The sequence below is a fragment of the Narcine bancroftii genome, chromosome 11 (assembly GCF_036971445.1).
Source record: "Narcine bancroftii isolate sNarBan1 chromosome 11, sNarBan1.hap1, whole genome shotgun sequence".
In the NCBI taxonomy this organism is placed as follows: Eukaryota; Metazoa; Chordata; class Chondrichthyes; order Torpediniformes; family Narcinidae; genus Narcine; species Narcine bancroftii.
The window spans coordinates 86,156,894-86,173,848 of NC_091479.1; the positions used below are offsets into that span (position 1 = coordinate 86,156,894).

At 41.7% G+C, this 16,955-nt stretch overlaps 1 protein-coding gene across 7 annotated transcripts in view; it reads left to right on the forward strand.

Annotated features, from left to right (window-relative positions):
* mdfic (MyoD family inhibitor domain containing) overlaps positions 1-16,955 on the forward strand; it is an 89,080-nt gene that overhangs the window by 36,380 nt on the left and 35,745 nt on the right. For 6 of the 7 annotated variants that reach the window (XM_069903852.1, XM_069903851.1, XM_069903858.1 and 3 more), the window contains one exon: positions 7,827-7,961. In XM_069903852.1, the coding sequence (XP_069759953.1) occupies positions 7,827-7,961 (135 nt within the window). Of the gene's footprint in view, positions 1-531; positions 687-7,826; positions 7,962-16,955 lie in introns of those variants that run through there. The other variant, XM_069903856.1, reaches the window with a different exon arrangement.

The window sequence follows — 16,955 nt, forward strand, 5'->3', positions numbered from 1 at the left end:
AATGACATCACTATCACAGAAGCCCTTATTGTCAATATCTTAACTGGACCAGCTACATGAATATCACCAACAAGAGCAGATCAGAGGCTGTGTGTCCCTTGGTGAGTGATTTGCCTCTTGACAGCAAGGCACAAATCAGGAATGAGATGAAAAAGGTTTCTGCTGCCTGGATGAATGCAGCACCAAAAACTCTGAAGGAACCTGTTACCCTTCAGGACAATGCCTTTCACCCACAACCCCAAATTTCATCGCCACTAGCTTAGCACAACATTACCTGGTACCAGATGGGCTCTGTCATGTATCATCCACAAAACAGAGTGCATTTATTCACCCTGACTACTCTGGCAACACTTCCCAGATCCACAACCATTGCCCCCAAGAATAACAAGGGTAAAAAATGCCCCAAAAGATTTTCTTCCAAGTTGTATACCATCCTGACTTGGAAATGTATTGATGGTGTTTAATTGTCTCAGAATATAAATTTAGGAATTTTCTGCCCCAGAAAGAGCTCAACTGATTGAAAGTGAAATTTAGATATGAGCAATGAATGATGGCCTGTAGTTGAAGCCAAGATCAGAAAATCAATATGCGATAGTAACTGGAATTGCTATGAATGCAATATAATATTGCTATGACAACAAACTGCTCCAACCTTTCTAAACAGCTGCTGAGCATCTTCCTTCCAGGTAGGCAGTACCTCTAACTTTACATTGCTAGTCATCACACTCTCTCGTTCTCTCCACAATTTGCTTCGTGGAGGATCCTCGTCTTCCATAATGGTGGGAGATTGCAGAGGACAAATTTATTCTATTATATAGTGCCTTGTACAATGTGGTCATATTTTGGATCTTTGCCTTCAGAAGTGTAGCGCTTAAATTTACCTAATTTGGTTTTTCTGTGACCAATCAACCAATTTTTCTTCTTTCAAGAGCATGACGATTATTGGTTTGTGTAATGATACGACACAATAAATTGACAAAATAAGCAATTTTTCCCCCTGTACATTTTTTGGGTGTATTTTATGGATTTTCGGCTACTGATTGCAAAAAAAAATCACCTTAAAATTTCCCATCGTGTACTGTTTCTTCATATAAAATTTATTTCTGTGATTTCCTAACATTTTTTAAGTCTGCTTCGAGCATACAAAACCATGAAGTGCAAGATGTCATTGAATATTCATTTTCTGCATTCACACTTGGACTTCTTCCCTGCCGATCTTGGTGCATTCAATGGCGGACCCAGTGAAAATTTCACCAGGACATTGCAACCATGGAAAAGTGGTATCAGGGCAACTGGAATCCATCAGTGCTGGCCGACTGTTGTTGGACGCTGGCCGACTGTTGTTGGACGCTGGCCGACTGTTGTTGGACGCTGGCCGACTGTTGTTGGACGCTGGCCGACTGTTGTTGGACGCTGGCCGACTGTTGTTGGACGCTGGCCGACTGTTGTTGGACGCTGGCCGACTGTTGTTGGACGCTGGCCGACTGTTGTTGGACGCTGGCCGACTGTTGTTGGACGCTGGCCGACTGTTGTTGGACGCTGGCCGACTGTTGTTGGACGCTGGCCGACTGTTGTTGGACGCTGGCCGACTGTTGTTGGACGCTGGCCGACTGTTGTTGGACGCTGGCCGACTGTTGTTGGACGCTGGCCGACTGTTGTTGGACGCTGGCCGACTGTTGTTGGACGCTGGCCGACTGTTGTTGGACGCTGGCCGACTGTTGTTGGACGCTGGCCGACTGTTGTTGGACGCTGGCCGACTGTTGTTGGACGCTGGCCGACTGTTGTTGGACGCTGGCCGACTGTTGTTGGACGCTGGCCGACTGTTGTTGGACGCTGGCCGACTGTTGTTGGACGCTGGCCGACTGTTGTTGGACGCTGGCCGACTGTTGTTGGACGCTGGCCGACTGTTGTTGGACGCTGGCCGACTGTTGTTGGACGCTGGCCGACTGTTGTTGGACGCTGGCCGACTGTTGTTGGACGCTGGCCGACTGTTGTTGGACGCTGGCCGACTGTTGTTGGACGCTGGCCGACTGTTGTTGGACGCTGGCCGACTGTTGTTGGACGCTGGCCGACTGTTGTTGGACGCTGGCCGACTGTTGTTGGACGCTGGCCGACTGTTGTTGGACGCTGGCCGACTGTTGTTGGACGCTGGCCGACTGTTGTTGGACGCTGGCCGACTGTTGTTGGACGCTGGCCGACTGTTGTTGGACGCTGGCCGACTGTTGTTGGACGCTGGCCGACTGTTGTTGGACGCTGGCCGACTGTTGTTGGACGCTGGCCGACTGTTGTTGGACGCTGGCCGACTGTTGTTGGACGCTGGCCGACTGTTGTTGGACGCTGGCCGACTGTTGTTGGACGCTGGCCGACTGTTGTTGGACGCTGGCCGACTGTTGTTGGACGCTGGCCGACTGTTGTTGGACGCTGGCCGACTGTTGTTGGACGCTGGCCGACTGTTGTTGGACGCTGGCCGACTGTTGTTGGACGCTGGCCGACTGTTGTTGGACGCTGGCCGACTGTTGTTGGACGCTGGCCGACTGTTGTTGGACGCTGGCCGACTGTTGTTGGACGCTGGCCGACTGTTGTTGGACGCTGGCCGACTGTTGTTGGACGCTGGCCGACTGTTGTTGGACGCTGGCCGACTGTTGTTGGACGCTGGCCGACTGTTGTTGGACGCTGGCCGACTGTTGTTGGACGCTGGCCGACTGTTGTTGGACGCTGGCCGACTGTTGTTGGACGCTGACACAAAAGGCATCAGATGCTGAGTACAAACAAAAATCAGTGGTAAAACATTTTTAGGACAGTTGAACTAACACTATCTGCAATTTAACTTGCTGAATTCAATCAAAGTAAATTTAAAGTTTCTCCAACTTCCTGTGTGATACAGCAAATCTGAAATTAGCTTTGTGTCCATCTTGAAATTGTCTATCATAATTCCCCCCTTTTTTATTTTGTCAGGAAACAAACTTTTTTTTGGGGGGTGGTAAATGTTGTCCAGAGTTATCAGTACTTTATTGGAAAGAAAATATTGCCCATTTACAATCTTTGTCAATCTCACAACAAAATTGAATATCCCAAATTTTACAAATTTATTTTTGTTCTTATTTTGGAATTTATCTGGATAAGAGTTGAGGGTCTTTAAAAATCCCCATAGTTCAGAACCGTTCCAGCATTTCCACAGATTTACTAGCAACCAATTTCCAAAGTTAGCAAAGGTGCTTCTGCAATTTGCATTGTACCGAATTCCTCAATTGGGTTTTGATGAGTCAAGTCAACTTGGTATCTTCTGGTCACCTTAAGCTCAGTGACAAAATGAAAAGTGTGATCAGCAATGTTTATCAGTAGAACTTCTTCACCACAAAGTTGGCATTGATGATAATTTTGGAGTTCTATTAAGTAGCTTTAGAGCTCAGCCTTCAGGCAAACATGGAGAAAAGAACTAAATTCCAGAGGCAAGAATGAGCGTGATCAAGCATCCCCTGAATTAATAAGCCTTCCAAGAATCCTGGTAAAAATAAGGATTGTTGTTTGCGACAAAAGTTAAGATGTTCTTCTATTGATTTTAAGTTTTAAAAACAAGTTCCATAAATCTTCATACCATTTGTACAGGATCAACTTGTTGAATGAGATTGCAATGTGTGCTGTTTAAATTTATTTTTGTATATTTGGTTCACAATTTCTAAAATGCAGCAAGAACAGTCAAATCTCTGTGCCACTTATGGATTGGTTAACACCATTAAAACGAATAATGAACAGCATTGTTTAAAAATAAGACTGATAAGCATATCCATCATCAGGATTTTTATTCCAGGGCAAAGTTTTAAGCAACATGAAGCCTGCTGAATCAAAAATATCTGGCAAAGAATTAGTGCAATTTCACATGCGACTTGCTTGCAGAAGAAGGAACAAATAGGATGATGTATGTAGATCTCGTAGAAATGGAGGGTCTCGGACAAAGCAGTGTTGTTGGGCGGTTGCAAAAATTTAGCTGAGGTCTTGAATTACTAACCTAACCTAATCAGTGGATTAATAGAGGAATGCTTGAAAAATCTGTTGAGTTCTGGGAGAAGTAATCAACTTTTGTACACTGAGTTTAATCAAGATTTTGCCAGATGGGCCATTAAGTTTATCCTAGTTTGGCTATACACTCAAAAAAAAAAATTATTACTGATAATGGAAATAAGGAAAACCATGTGTTTAAGAATTTGGTACACTTCTCTACCAAAATCTTATTGCAAATTTGTCCAAGAAAATAACTGCCTGACATTGCTAAATTTGCATTTCTTTTGAAATCTAATCTTTAAGTTTGAAACACTGCTAAGGATACGAATTTACTTTCACCACAATTTTGAGGGGTAAAGTTTAAGAATTTGGATTTTTTTGAAAAGTGTTTTAATTAAATTTTAAATTCATCAAATCAGTTAAGTCTCTGAAATTGATTAACATTGAAAAGGCTGTTTTATTTTACTCAAGTCCCCAATAATTTGTTTGGAGCAAAGTTTGGTTCCATCAGTATCTTTTCAATGGTAGCAAACAAACAAAATACATTTAAGTACAACTGATTTCATGTAAAACCTGCAGTTTGAATGTATGGAATTGGAAACTTTGTGTCAATTACATTTTGGCAATTATTTGAGCTTGGTGCTCGGTAGCTATTTAATGAATAGATATGATGTGATTGGACATTTTTAGTATTGCATTGTTACAACATATGAGATTAATCAGTAACAATAATTCCATTTGAGGATAGTGCATTAAATACATCCTGATAAGAGCAGGGATATAAAGTTGAGATTTTAGTTTACGAATGAACTTTTCGATGTAGTTTGCATTTAAAGTAAAATAGCAACTTTCAATGAGATTCTAGCCACAAACAGTTGCAATAAATGCTGATAAATACAGTCCTTTTTTAATCAATGGGAAGTGATTACAATTGGAATGTAGCATGTATACATGCTATAAATGTTTAATTAATTCCCCTTTAAAAAGTTGGGTGGGTGTGTGGAGGGAGGATCTGTTGGACAAGAAGGATATCTTTGGAAAAACAAATGAAATAGCAGATGATGGAATTATAAAATAAAAGCAGAAATGCTGGAAGAACTTAGCCAGCCCAGCAGCATCTCTGGAAAGAGAAATTATTTCAAGGTGAAGACCCTTTATCAGAACTGGGAGAGTATACAAAGCTAATTCAAGTGGAATGCATCATGTTTGGCGTAGTGGTTAGTGTAATCTCATTACAGTGCCAGCAATCAGGACCTGGCTTCAAATCCCACGCTATCTGTCAGGAGTTTGTATGTTCTCCCCGTGTCTGTGTGGGTTTTCCTGGGGGGCTCTGGTTTCCTCCCACCATTTGAAACGTAGCGGGGGTGTGGGTTAATTGGGTGTAAATTGCAGGACATGGACAGGTGGGCTGAAATGGCCCATCCACATGCCTGAATGTCTAAATTTAATTTTGTAAAGATTGGGAATGAAGGTGGGCGAGAGCAAGAGGTGGGTCAAAGGAATGATATGGTGGAATGATATACAGCAGCTATTGAATGAACAGCTAAGCTCCTTTGTCTAACATGATGTTCCTGTTGTGAAGTCTGTGTAATGGGTAGCCTGGCCTACTGCCTTGTGCTGAGCAGGTCAGAATATACAATTTTTTTTAAATGAGAGGCATGGCAAGCATAATGATACATGAAGAAGGAGCAAGTTATCTGAAGGTGGAGAATTTAATGTTGAGTCCTTCAGGTGACAACAATATCTTTAGTCGGGTGTGAGCATTTAGAAGGTGAGAATACAGATGAGGGAGTGATTGTGCAAGCTGCAGAAGGTGCGCAGCTGGTGAGGTTGTGCGAATAGAGGGGGAATATTTGAACCAACATCATGGATGGTTGACTAAATGCAGAAATGGCCCAATGCTGATACCAACAGGGAAAAATGTTTAGCTGGTGAAACAATGAGCTGGTGGAGGACCAGGACAATTCCATCCTCCATCCTCCATCGCTCCAGGAGGAGAGGGCATGAGAATGGGGAGCTTTGCTTTAGAGCTCAGTCAACTCAAGGAGAAGGAAACCAAAGTTAAGGAAGGCATCACTTGTGGAGAGTTTATTTCACATTTCAGATTTATTCTCAGAGTACATGAATGACATCACATACAACCCTGAGATTCCTTTTTCCAGTGAGCATGGCAGAATGACCACTAATTCTCACTTAGAATCTGTGTCAGACTGAAGACCTTTCATTAGGTTTCCCTTTCAATATATGCTGCCTGACCTGCTGAGTATTTCCAGCAATGTTGCTTTTATAGCATCTCCAGTTCGATTTTCATTCACTCTAAGTTCGCTCCAGGTTTCTCCCCATGTCTGTTCTGGTTACCTCCCACCCGTCAAATTGGATGACAGAAAGTAGGTCAATTGAGGTATTTGGGGCAGCACAGGTGTGTGGGCCAGAAGGGCCTGATACCGTACTAGAAATTAATTGTTGCTTGCTGTTCTCCAGTGGAACTGGATATATTAAATTGGACCATATTTGTACTGCACTGTTTTTTGCTTGTAAATTGATGCTTGCTTTTTTGTCTTGAATTGTTATCCTGCTGTGATCAGTTATGTTGAGTTTGCTGAAACTTGGGATTTATTTTTGTTTCAGATTTGTCTACTCCAACATGTTTCATGGAGCCTTGTTCTTAGATATAGAGTACTCTTTGTTTGCATTTAAATGTTGCCTTTCATTGGTATTTCTACTTGGGCTCTGTGCTTTCACGGCATGCTTTTTAACATTAAATGTGTGTAGATTTTTCTGAGTTACATTTAAGCTTTTGAATCCAAATAGCTTTGTTGTTTTTTTAAAAATAGGTAGTATTGTCTCCTGTATATATTCTACTCATCACTTACTTGGTCTAACCTCTTTCATACCGCCAACCCTCTTAGGAAGTGGGAAAACTTACCAGGCAGGCTGCACTTGGGAGCCTTTCCTTCTGCACCATGATTTAACCTGGTTAATCGGCAACCTGGCATTTTAAATTGGGGGGGGGAGTGGTCCTGCCTCCAGTGGTGATAATGCGAGAGCAGGTTGTGCTTTCACAATGCCAGAAGGCGATTAGTGAGTTAACGTGGCCGGGCTCTTGACACTTGCACCCACCGGTTGAATTTAACTCGCCCTGCCAAATTGGGATGTTTTACACTGCAGGATTACAGAGAATGGACACACTAAATTAGCTGGTTAACCCACATGGAATCGGCAGTGTGAAAGAGGCTAATAGCAGACTCCTTACCTCCCACATTTAAGCTGTTTTCTTCAGTGGATCTTGGCTCTAATTCTGAGTGCCCTATTAGGTATTTGGTGGGCATTTAACAAAACTGTAGAACTTAAGAGACTTCATATTTTTGCGCTAAATGCTGTAGTAATGGTTGAATTTTCTGGCTGGTATGTGAGGGATTTAAAAAAAAGCTTATTAATACATCTCGTACAAGTAACCAGAAACAATTCAATGCAGTGTTTGGTCAGGCTGAAGTATTCTGAAATTATATTAGTTATTTTAGATGCTTCCATTTTATGAATCCTTCAATTTATTCCTCATCATTTTCTGTACAAGTGTTCAGCATTTATATCAATTGTCACTGGTCGGATGCTACTTTAAGTCTGCCCAATAGCTTCTGGTGTGGTATTGATATGCTATTTTATCTGCAGTGAATTCTGTTTCATGGAAAAGCAATGCAAACAGTAATGTTCTGATTTGTTCATTTGGGAATTTTTTTTTGTTTCTTCAATCGCCAGAATGTTGGGAATATTTCTAAAAAGAGAATCCTTTAAATTTACAATGTTAAATAATTGTCTCTGGGTTTCAGATGCAAATGAACGTGAGGAAGAGAGAAAAGTTTCACGGCAGGAGGCTTTATCACCATCAGGTAACTGGGCCATTCATCTGGATACACCACACCCATCAAACCTGATCAATGACACCACTGGTGACCTCATCAGAAGTAAGTTCACCGAAGGTCTTTTGACAAATGTAGTGCATTATGGAACAAATTGCTGCCTGACAGTATTACAATAATATCACAATTGCCAATAGTGAGAATATTATTGCTCTGTTAACTTGTGTCAAGTGTGATAATCTCAGTGAGTCAGCTTGAACAGAATGATGGCTGTCAGAGAATATTTTCTCAAACATCAGGTTTTGTTGAGAATGTATTGCTTTTTCTCCCCCATAATCATGAAGCCAAATGTGTAAATGAATTGATTTTATAGAACTTGGTGGAGATCTTCACAGTTTCATTGTCTCGAAGAACAAATTAAGCACTCTGTTGGTCGATTTGTTCTAATATGCATTCTTAGAAGTAAGGATCTTAATGTGATCTGACCAGTTAAGTTGGGAAAAATTCCGGTCTTTATATTTTGTGTCTTATTGTATCTTGTGTTTAAAATATTGCAGTGGAATGATGTATTGATTAAAGTACCATAATGGGAGGGGGGCACCAGCTTTTTTTTCCCTTTGGCCTCTTTGCTATCTTGCTTGTATCTGCTCTTTTAAAATTTTGTGAAAAGGGTTTTATTGGGCATGAATCTTCAGCTTCCCTGGACTGGCATCAAAAGAAACTGAGCAGCTAAATTCAGTAATGGTAAATAGAACCTATGAATGCACAAATCCTACAGATTTCTATTCCATCAAGTTTCAAGTTAGGTACAGATTTTGAGATTGCATTAATTGCACTCAAGCATGAAGCTACTACTTGTATCGACTATTTTTGGGAGGTGCTGTTTTTGTTATGACCATAAACATGTTCTAGGCATACTTGGGTACAGAACTGATCAAGTTCATCAATCCACGCGCAAACACCTCAACTTGTGTCAAGGCACCCTCCAATCAATGGGATTATCATCGATCTCTCATTTCTGTCAGCACCCTTCCCACCCCCCTCCCTCTCCCACCTACTCCCTACCCTGTGGCCTTTCCCCTATGTCTCTGACTCTTCCCTTTTCCCTCTCTTTTCCTTTCACAGACCCAAAATTCATTCTCACCTTTCCTCTTATCATATCCAATTAACAGCTTCATTATTCTGCTCCAACTGGGGCAGACTGTGATCTTTCCGTTAGAAAGGCCAGGATCCAATTACAGAGAGTTTTGACTGAAATTGAACATAGTTGTAACACCTTGATTTTGGGAACTTGTAAAGCACTAGGCCCAACAAGTCACACAAATTAAGAATTGTACATAAAACCCATTACAATGTTTTAATAATAAAACAAGTGTTCATTGATTGGATGAAAATGAAAGAATCGACAATAATATCAAACTGAAATTAATTAAGTAAATATTGTGATTTGAGAGATGGTGCCAGGAAATAAATCACAAAAGTTGGTGCTACAAGATCTTGGTGAAAAGCACCAGACACCCATCTGCAGGCTGTTCTGCATGTTCACTCAATGTCCTTCAAAGTACTTGAGAAAGCCACAAATGTGCATCACTCAGAATGAAATGTAGACTTGGTCTTTCTTTCACAAAAAAAACAAAAGAATAAAAGACCTTGCTGCTTAATACCTTTCTGATTGTTTAGGGTTCCCTGACACAGTCTCTCCAAATAGCAGATATCATTCACTCCCTCTATTCAAGTCAACTGCTCTTTAATACATTTATCAACTCAGAGGCAAGCTGCAGACCTCTACCAGGAGAGGCACTTTTCAGAGAGCATCAAACTATACAGTCTTGTTTTGCACCATTGGTGAAAATAAATAGGTCTGAGAACATTGTTCTGAACATCATACAGTTGTCAGATCATACAGGGCCTGAAGACTAACCACATCAAAAGCAGCAGTGAGGTAGACAAAGTTGCTGGTTTGTTCTTGGAGATGTCCAACTCTAAAGATTATTTTAAAATTAGACGTACAGCACTGTAAAAGGCCAATTCTGCCCTTCGAGTCTGTGCCATCCAAATTACACCCCATTAGCCTACACCCTGGTACATTTTTGAGGAAACTGGAGCCACCGGAGAAAACCCATGCAGACTCGGGGATAACGTACAAACTCCTTACAAGACAGCGTGGGATTCAAGCCCAGCCCAGATCCGGTCCCGATTATCCCACTGGTTTTCCAGATGTAGGTCTCTTTCAAGGTGAGTTTTTTGTCTCTAACTAGTTGAAAGTAAACAAATTCCTTTCTGATTCTCGCAGACCGGACCATTCCCCTCCTGTTTCTATAGGTGTGTAATTGGGGTGTATTTGAAGCCCAGGGGTGCCTTTTCCTTGTTCCATAACACCCAAAGTAGTTCTGTTAATTTCTCAACTTTGAAAACTTTTGCTGGTAAAGCATCTGCTCTTGGAGCTTATATCCATGTGATAAGTGTGACACTAACCTTTGAACCTGCCAGGACTGTAGAAGTTGCACCATTGTTTCATCAACAATTCCTGATTTGGGGCCAAAATCTCAGCCTATTCTTTTTTGATGATGTGTCAGTCACTCTGTAGTTAAATTAGGTTAACTACCAGATGACTGAGGACCATACACAGCAGAGCATTAAAAACTATAATTTATATTTTAAAAAACTCTTTGCAATCAGCATAGCTCTGTTCTCATTTGCTTTATACAGAGTCACAGATCCTGCATTTTTTAATTAAATTTCTACAAATGCTAGAAAAGAACTTTTTTAATAAAAAAGATGGATTACTGTGGTCTGCTCTGTGAAGATGGTCTTTTTCTTCAACCTAAGACACAATTACCTGGTTATTTCTAGAAGCAGATTTTTTTAATATATGGTGTCTCTGAATAGCCCTAACTATTCTCCATCATCTGGACTGAAGTCTGATTAGCAGTTTGTCACGCTCTGCCACAAACGCTTGCTCCACTCTAACCATCTAACAGCTGGTTTATGTTGACTTTGTTCTCTGTATGTGGAGATCGAGTTTAAGAAGTAACGATCCTGTGATCTGTCCAGCAAACATGGCTTTAAATCAGCTTCACATCTTGCTGATCTTTTTCCTTGACGAGTCAATTAGATACCAGTGATTAGAGCGATGGTACATCAAAGAAGATTTGTGACAATTTGGTTGATGAAATGTAGTTGATAATGATTAGGCATTTGCACAGTGAGTAGCAGCAGGCAATTACTGTTGCTGTTTCCAACTCCGTTCACCAATGGCTCCCTTCCAGACTTGGCACTCTGTTCCAAGTCACACTGAAGTCTCCAAGAATGATGAATGTCTCTGACCTACTTACAATTGAGATCACAGAGTCCAGATCTGCACAGACATCCTCATTCGTCATCTTGGGAGCATAGGCATAGATTGGAGCAGAATTGTGTTTTGTTTATCCTTTAATGGAGGTTGTGCAGTCATGAGCACATTATTAATACCCTCAGGGAGATGTGCTAAACTGTCCATAAGTTTAGACATGACGACAAAGCCAACACTTGGCTCCCTACGCTCTTCATTACTATGACTGCTCCACAACAACGTATGTCCACCATTACTCTCTGTCAGTTGCCCCTCATCTGCTCGATGAGTTTCTCTCAGCTTGGGGCAGGTTCTCCTTCTTTGCAAATATTACTATTTCCTAGTATTGCACATTGTAACATTTGCAAATTTGTAAGTTTATAAGTCAAATTTGAAAAGTTGATTCCCTTTCATGTTACACATGATGCCCTCCATGATGTTTGGGACAAAGTCACTTTTTTTTCCATTTACTTGCCCCAATATTCCACAGTTTTAAATTTGTAATCAAACAATTCACATCCAATGAAAGTGCACATTTCAGATTCACATTCACATTCAAGGTCATTTGAATACATTTTGTTTTGACCATGTAGTAATTACAGCACTTTTTATACATAGTTCCCCCATTTCAGGGTATTAGTCAGTTATGTTTAATCGCTTCATTGATGTTGGTATAGAGAGCGAGGCTACCTTTTGAACTTTTGATCCTCTATGGAGTTCATAGTTGCCAGAGTTGTGCCAATTATGGGTGGCACAGTTGGTCTATCCATAGGCGCAATGCTATTACAGCACCAGCGATCGGGACTAGGGTTCAAATCGCATGCCATCTGCAAGGAGCTGGTATGTTCTCCCCATGTCTGCGTGGGTTTTCCCCAGGGGCTTCAGTTTCCTCCCACCAATCAAAACGTACTGGGTCAGTCAATTGGATGTAATTGGACAGCACAGGCTCATAGGCCAAAAGGCTCTATGTCTGGTTAGAGCATTACCAGAGAAGATGCACAGCACCTGGTGATATCGATGAATCACAGAGTTCATGCAAGGGATATGCAACAAAGTACTAAACACGTCCAATTTAATATACATACCATTGCTAGTCCCAAATATTATGGTACCCTGAAACGAGGGGACCATGTATAAAAAGTACTATAATTTCTATGTGGTTAAGCCAAAATATATACAAATAACCTTGAATAAAATCTGGATTGAGCACTTTAATCACATGTCAACTGTTTGATTACAAATTTAAAACTGTAGAGCACAGGAGCAAATAAAGGAAAAAAAGTGTCTTCATCCCAAACTTTATGGAGGGTACTATATTTCCTTACTGCACCCAAATCTAAATTTAGATAATTATTCCAAATTCCAACTCCAACAAAATCAACTATTTACTTCGAATCACTCTTCTGCAAATCCTAAATACAGCGAGCTCGTGAACCTCTATCTTGGAGAGCAAAACAACTCGTGCTTTCTGGTTCAACGACACCTTTTCCCTCCTCTTCACTTTCCTGTTCAAATTCACTATTCCCAAATCTCCCAACCACCATTGTTCACCAGCACATTTCCTTGAGATTGACCTTAAAAGAAAATAGCTTTTTTTTTTGTCCTAATTTTAGCCAAAAAAAATTCAATTACATTATTTTTCAGTGGGCAAAAAAACTCAACTCAAGCCCTTAGTCACTATGCACCCCATTTCCATCTACCTTTTCTTCTCCAAGAACTTTTCCAATGCGATCACTCAGAGGACTGGTATCCCCTCCCAAAATTCAGTAATTAATTCTGATTGATTTTTATTAACCAATCAGCCATGACCTCAGTAAAATGGCCAAATAAGTTCAAGGTGCTCAGCAGCTAACCTCCCAGGAAGTTGTGCTTTTACATTCCCAATGGATACGAGACGAAATAGCTTTCCTTGAGTTTGTATTGGCAGGACAGGGAGGCAGACGTGCCTGCCAAGTGAAACCCATGAGGAAACTGTGCATTAATTTTTATGGACAGGAAGAGTCAATCTAACGTTCAAACAGTTATCACTTTATTCGAGCCAAAGAAAAAATTAACAAGCTTTTAAATTCCTGCATAGCTTCAAAATCTTGTCTTTCTTTGGCTTGGCTTCGCGGACGAAGATTTATGGAGGGGTATGTCCACGTCTTCTGCAGGCTCATTGGTGACTGACAAGTCCGATGCGGGACAAGCAGGCACGGTTGCAGCGGTTGCAAGGGAAAATTGGTTGGTTGGGGTTGGGTGTTGGGTTTTTCCTCCTTTGTCTTTTGTCAGTGAGGTGGGATCTGCGGTCTTCTTCAAAGGAGGTTGCTGCCCACTGAACTGTGAGGCGCCAAGATGCACGGTTGGAGGCGAGATCAGCCCACTGGCAATGGTCAATGTGGCAGACACCAAGAGATTTCTTTAAGCAGTCCTTGTACCTCTTCTTGGGTGCATCTCTGTCTCAGTGGCCAGTGAAGAGCTCGCCATATAACACGATCTTGGGAAGGCGATGGTCCTCCATTCTGGAGACGTGACCCACCCAGCACAGTTGGGTCTTCAGCAGCATGGATTCGATGCTTGTGGACTATGCCAGCTAGCAAAACAATTTTTGCCATGTGAAACAATACCAAATCAACACTTGAAGCAGATAGGTGCTCGTTACTGGCCTTCAAATCATCTTACAACTACACTACCAGCACCAGCGACATCAGCATTGGGTCACTCTTATCCTGCTACATGTCCGGCAGGATTTCCATCCTTGTGGAAAATCCAGCATTTTGCAGCATTGCCACCAAACAACAAAAAAGAAAATAAATTCCAAGAATGCAGGCAGCTATGATTATATTTTGCTTCTTTCTTAATTCAAATATTGTTTGACCTTATTGAAACCCTCTTGCTTTGATTCAGGATGTTGTTGGTACAACCATAGATTTGAAAAAAAAATTTAAGATGGTATTCTGGGAAAGCCTTTAGATTAGTAGCATTTGCCTTCAGATGAGACTGCTCAATTAATTCCACTCAAATTTCACTCCATGTCGTGACCAGTTAACACCTCCAATACAAAAAAAAATGCTGGTCATTTATCTGGAAAGCAATTTACTCTATAGATTGGCCTTGGATTACTAATGAAAAAAAAATGGCTTTACAAGCAAACAATTCAAAATCTTCCACAAGACCACTGACACAAGACATTTTGAATTATTCTACATGTAATGATTTTAGGCAACCACCAAATATGTAGTTTCACGTTTACACACAAGGGGATACACATACAGTTTAAGAATTCTTATTACCATCTGAATGAGCAATTCCTCAACTTGTTCAATTATTAGACAAAAGCCATTATTGTTGCAACAGGGCATGCAGACTAGCCACTTTATCAAATGGCCAACAAAGAAACAAAAAGAAAAGTACATGTGAGAACAAGTGGAAAAATAAGTTCAAAAACAAGTCCATCAGAAGAGAGCCTATACAAGCATTGGGTGGCCTATCATCTCACTCATGGGATTATGCCAGATCACATCCAGGAACAGGAGAAATGATGTTACGACATGTGTTGGTTTCCCAATCCAGATGCCAGAAATCCGGACGACCTGAGAATCCAGGCTTCACAAAAACCCTCAAACTTTTCAAATTTAGAGGACTTTTGTGTGCGTGCAGTGACAGAGTGGCAACAAGCAAAGTTGCAGAAATGTCAGTAAAAATGTTTTTCTTTGTACATTGCAATTTATATGAAAAAATGTTTCATTAATAAACTATCAAAACTTACATGTTCATCTCTTCTTTATTCTCCTTAAATTTTAATTTTTAAAGTACTGCCCAAGAATCCTGAAAATCCGGACCGGACCAATCCCAGAGCAGTCCAGATTTTAGTACTTTGACGATAGAATTAGTTTTCAGCTGGGCAAGGAAGGCCTCAGACTATTTCACAGTAGTTGCAACTGGAAATATATGGGATTCAAAAAGCAAAAATACAAAATGCCAAATAGGAAACACAAGACTCTGCAGATACTGGAATCTTGAGCCAAAAATGGAATGAAAATGAAAAAATGAAATGCTTCTGAGTGTGAATTTCAGATTTATCGTGATTCACTGGTTGGATCTATCAACATCGTGAAACACAAATGTCTGCAAATGCTGTGATTGTGGTAAAAACAGAGAAATGCTGGAGGAACGCAGCCAATCTCACAGCATCTATCTGAGGTAACGATATACAGGTATTAACTGATGTTTTGGGCCTGCACCCTTCCTCTAGGAAAAAGCAGAGAACAGGAAAGTGCAAGAATAAAGGGACAGAGGACAGGATGGGGGAGGAGTCCAGACCACGCTGAGCACCGGCGCACCTTAGGGCTGTGTGCCCATGCCCGTTCATGCTACTGACCCACGACTACGTCGCCAGATCCAGCTCCAAAAGAGTCATCGTTTGCAGACGACACAATAGTCGTCGACCTCATCAGCAGCAATGATGAGTCGCACGACAGAGAAGAGGTGGAAAATCTGGTAACAAAATGAGTCTCAATGTGGACATGACGAAGGAGGTGATTGTGGACTTCAGGAGGACCAGGGATGACCACTCTCCACAACTCTGTAGTAGACAGAGTGGAGGGCACCAAATTCCTTGGAGTTCACTTAACTAGTGACCTATTGTTGACATTTCTCCTCACTTGTCAGGGAGGTGCAATTGCAAATGCACTTCCAGAGAAGACTGAAGTGAGCAAGGCTACCGGCCACCATTGTGCTTCTATAGGTGCTCTTTTGAGAGTGTCATAGCTGGTGGCAACACAGTGTGGCATAGTTGCTGGAGAAAAATGGATCAGAGGTCAATCCACAGGACTATCAGAGCAGCAAAAAGTACCAGTGGAGTTTTGCTCCTCCACCTCCCCACATCGATGTGATCTACTGAGATCGTTGTCTGAAGAGGGCATGCCAAATCATTGGGAATCCTTTCCACCCAGCATCTTTCATCTGCTCCCATCGGGAAAGAGATACAGGACTATCAGAGCAGCAAAAAGTACCAGTGGAGTTTTGCTCCTCCACCTCCCCACATCAATGTGATCTACCGAGATCGTTGTCTGAAGAGGGCATGCCAAATCATTGGGAATCCCTTCCACCCAGCATCTTTCATCTGCTCCCATCGGGAAAGAGATACAGGACTATCAGAGCAGCAAAAAGTACCAGTGGAGTTTTGCTCCTCCACCTCCCCACATCGATGTGATCTACCGAGATCGTTGTCTGAAGAGGGCATGCCAAATCATTGGGAATCCCTTCCACCCAGCATCTTTCATCTGCTCCCATCGGGAAAGAGATACAGGACTATCAGAGCAGCAAAAAGTACCAGTGGAGTTTTGCTCCTCCACCTCCCCACATCAATGTGATCTACCGAGATCGTTGTCTGAAGAGGGCATGCCAAATCATTGGGAATCCCTTCCACCCAGCATCTTTCATCTGCTCCCATCAGGAAAGAGATACAGGACTATCAGAGCAGCAAAAAGTACCAGTGGAGTTTTGCTCCTCCACCTCCCCACATCGATGTGATCTACCAAGATCGTTGTCTGAAGAGGGCATGCCAAATCATTGGGAATCCCTTCCACCCAGCATCTTTCATCTGCTCCCATCGGGAAAGAGATACAGGAATATCAGAGCCAGCACCACCAGGTTGAGAAACAATTTCTTTCCATGCGCAGTGAGAAAGCTGAATGACCAAAGGAACTGCTCACACCATTCATCTGAGACTGTGATATGTACAAAACAAAATCTATTTATTTGTAGAGATAAAATACTTGGCCTGC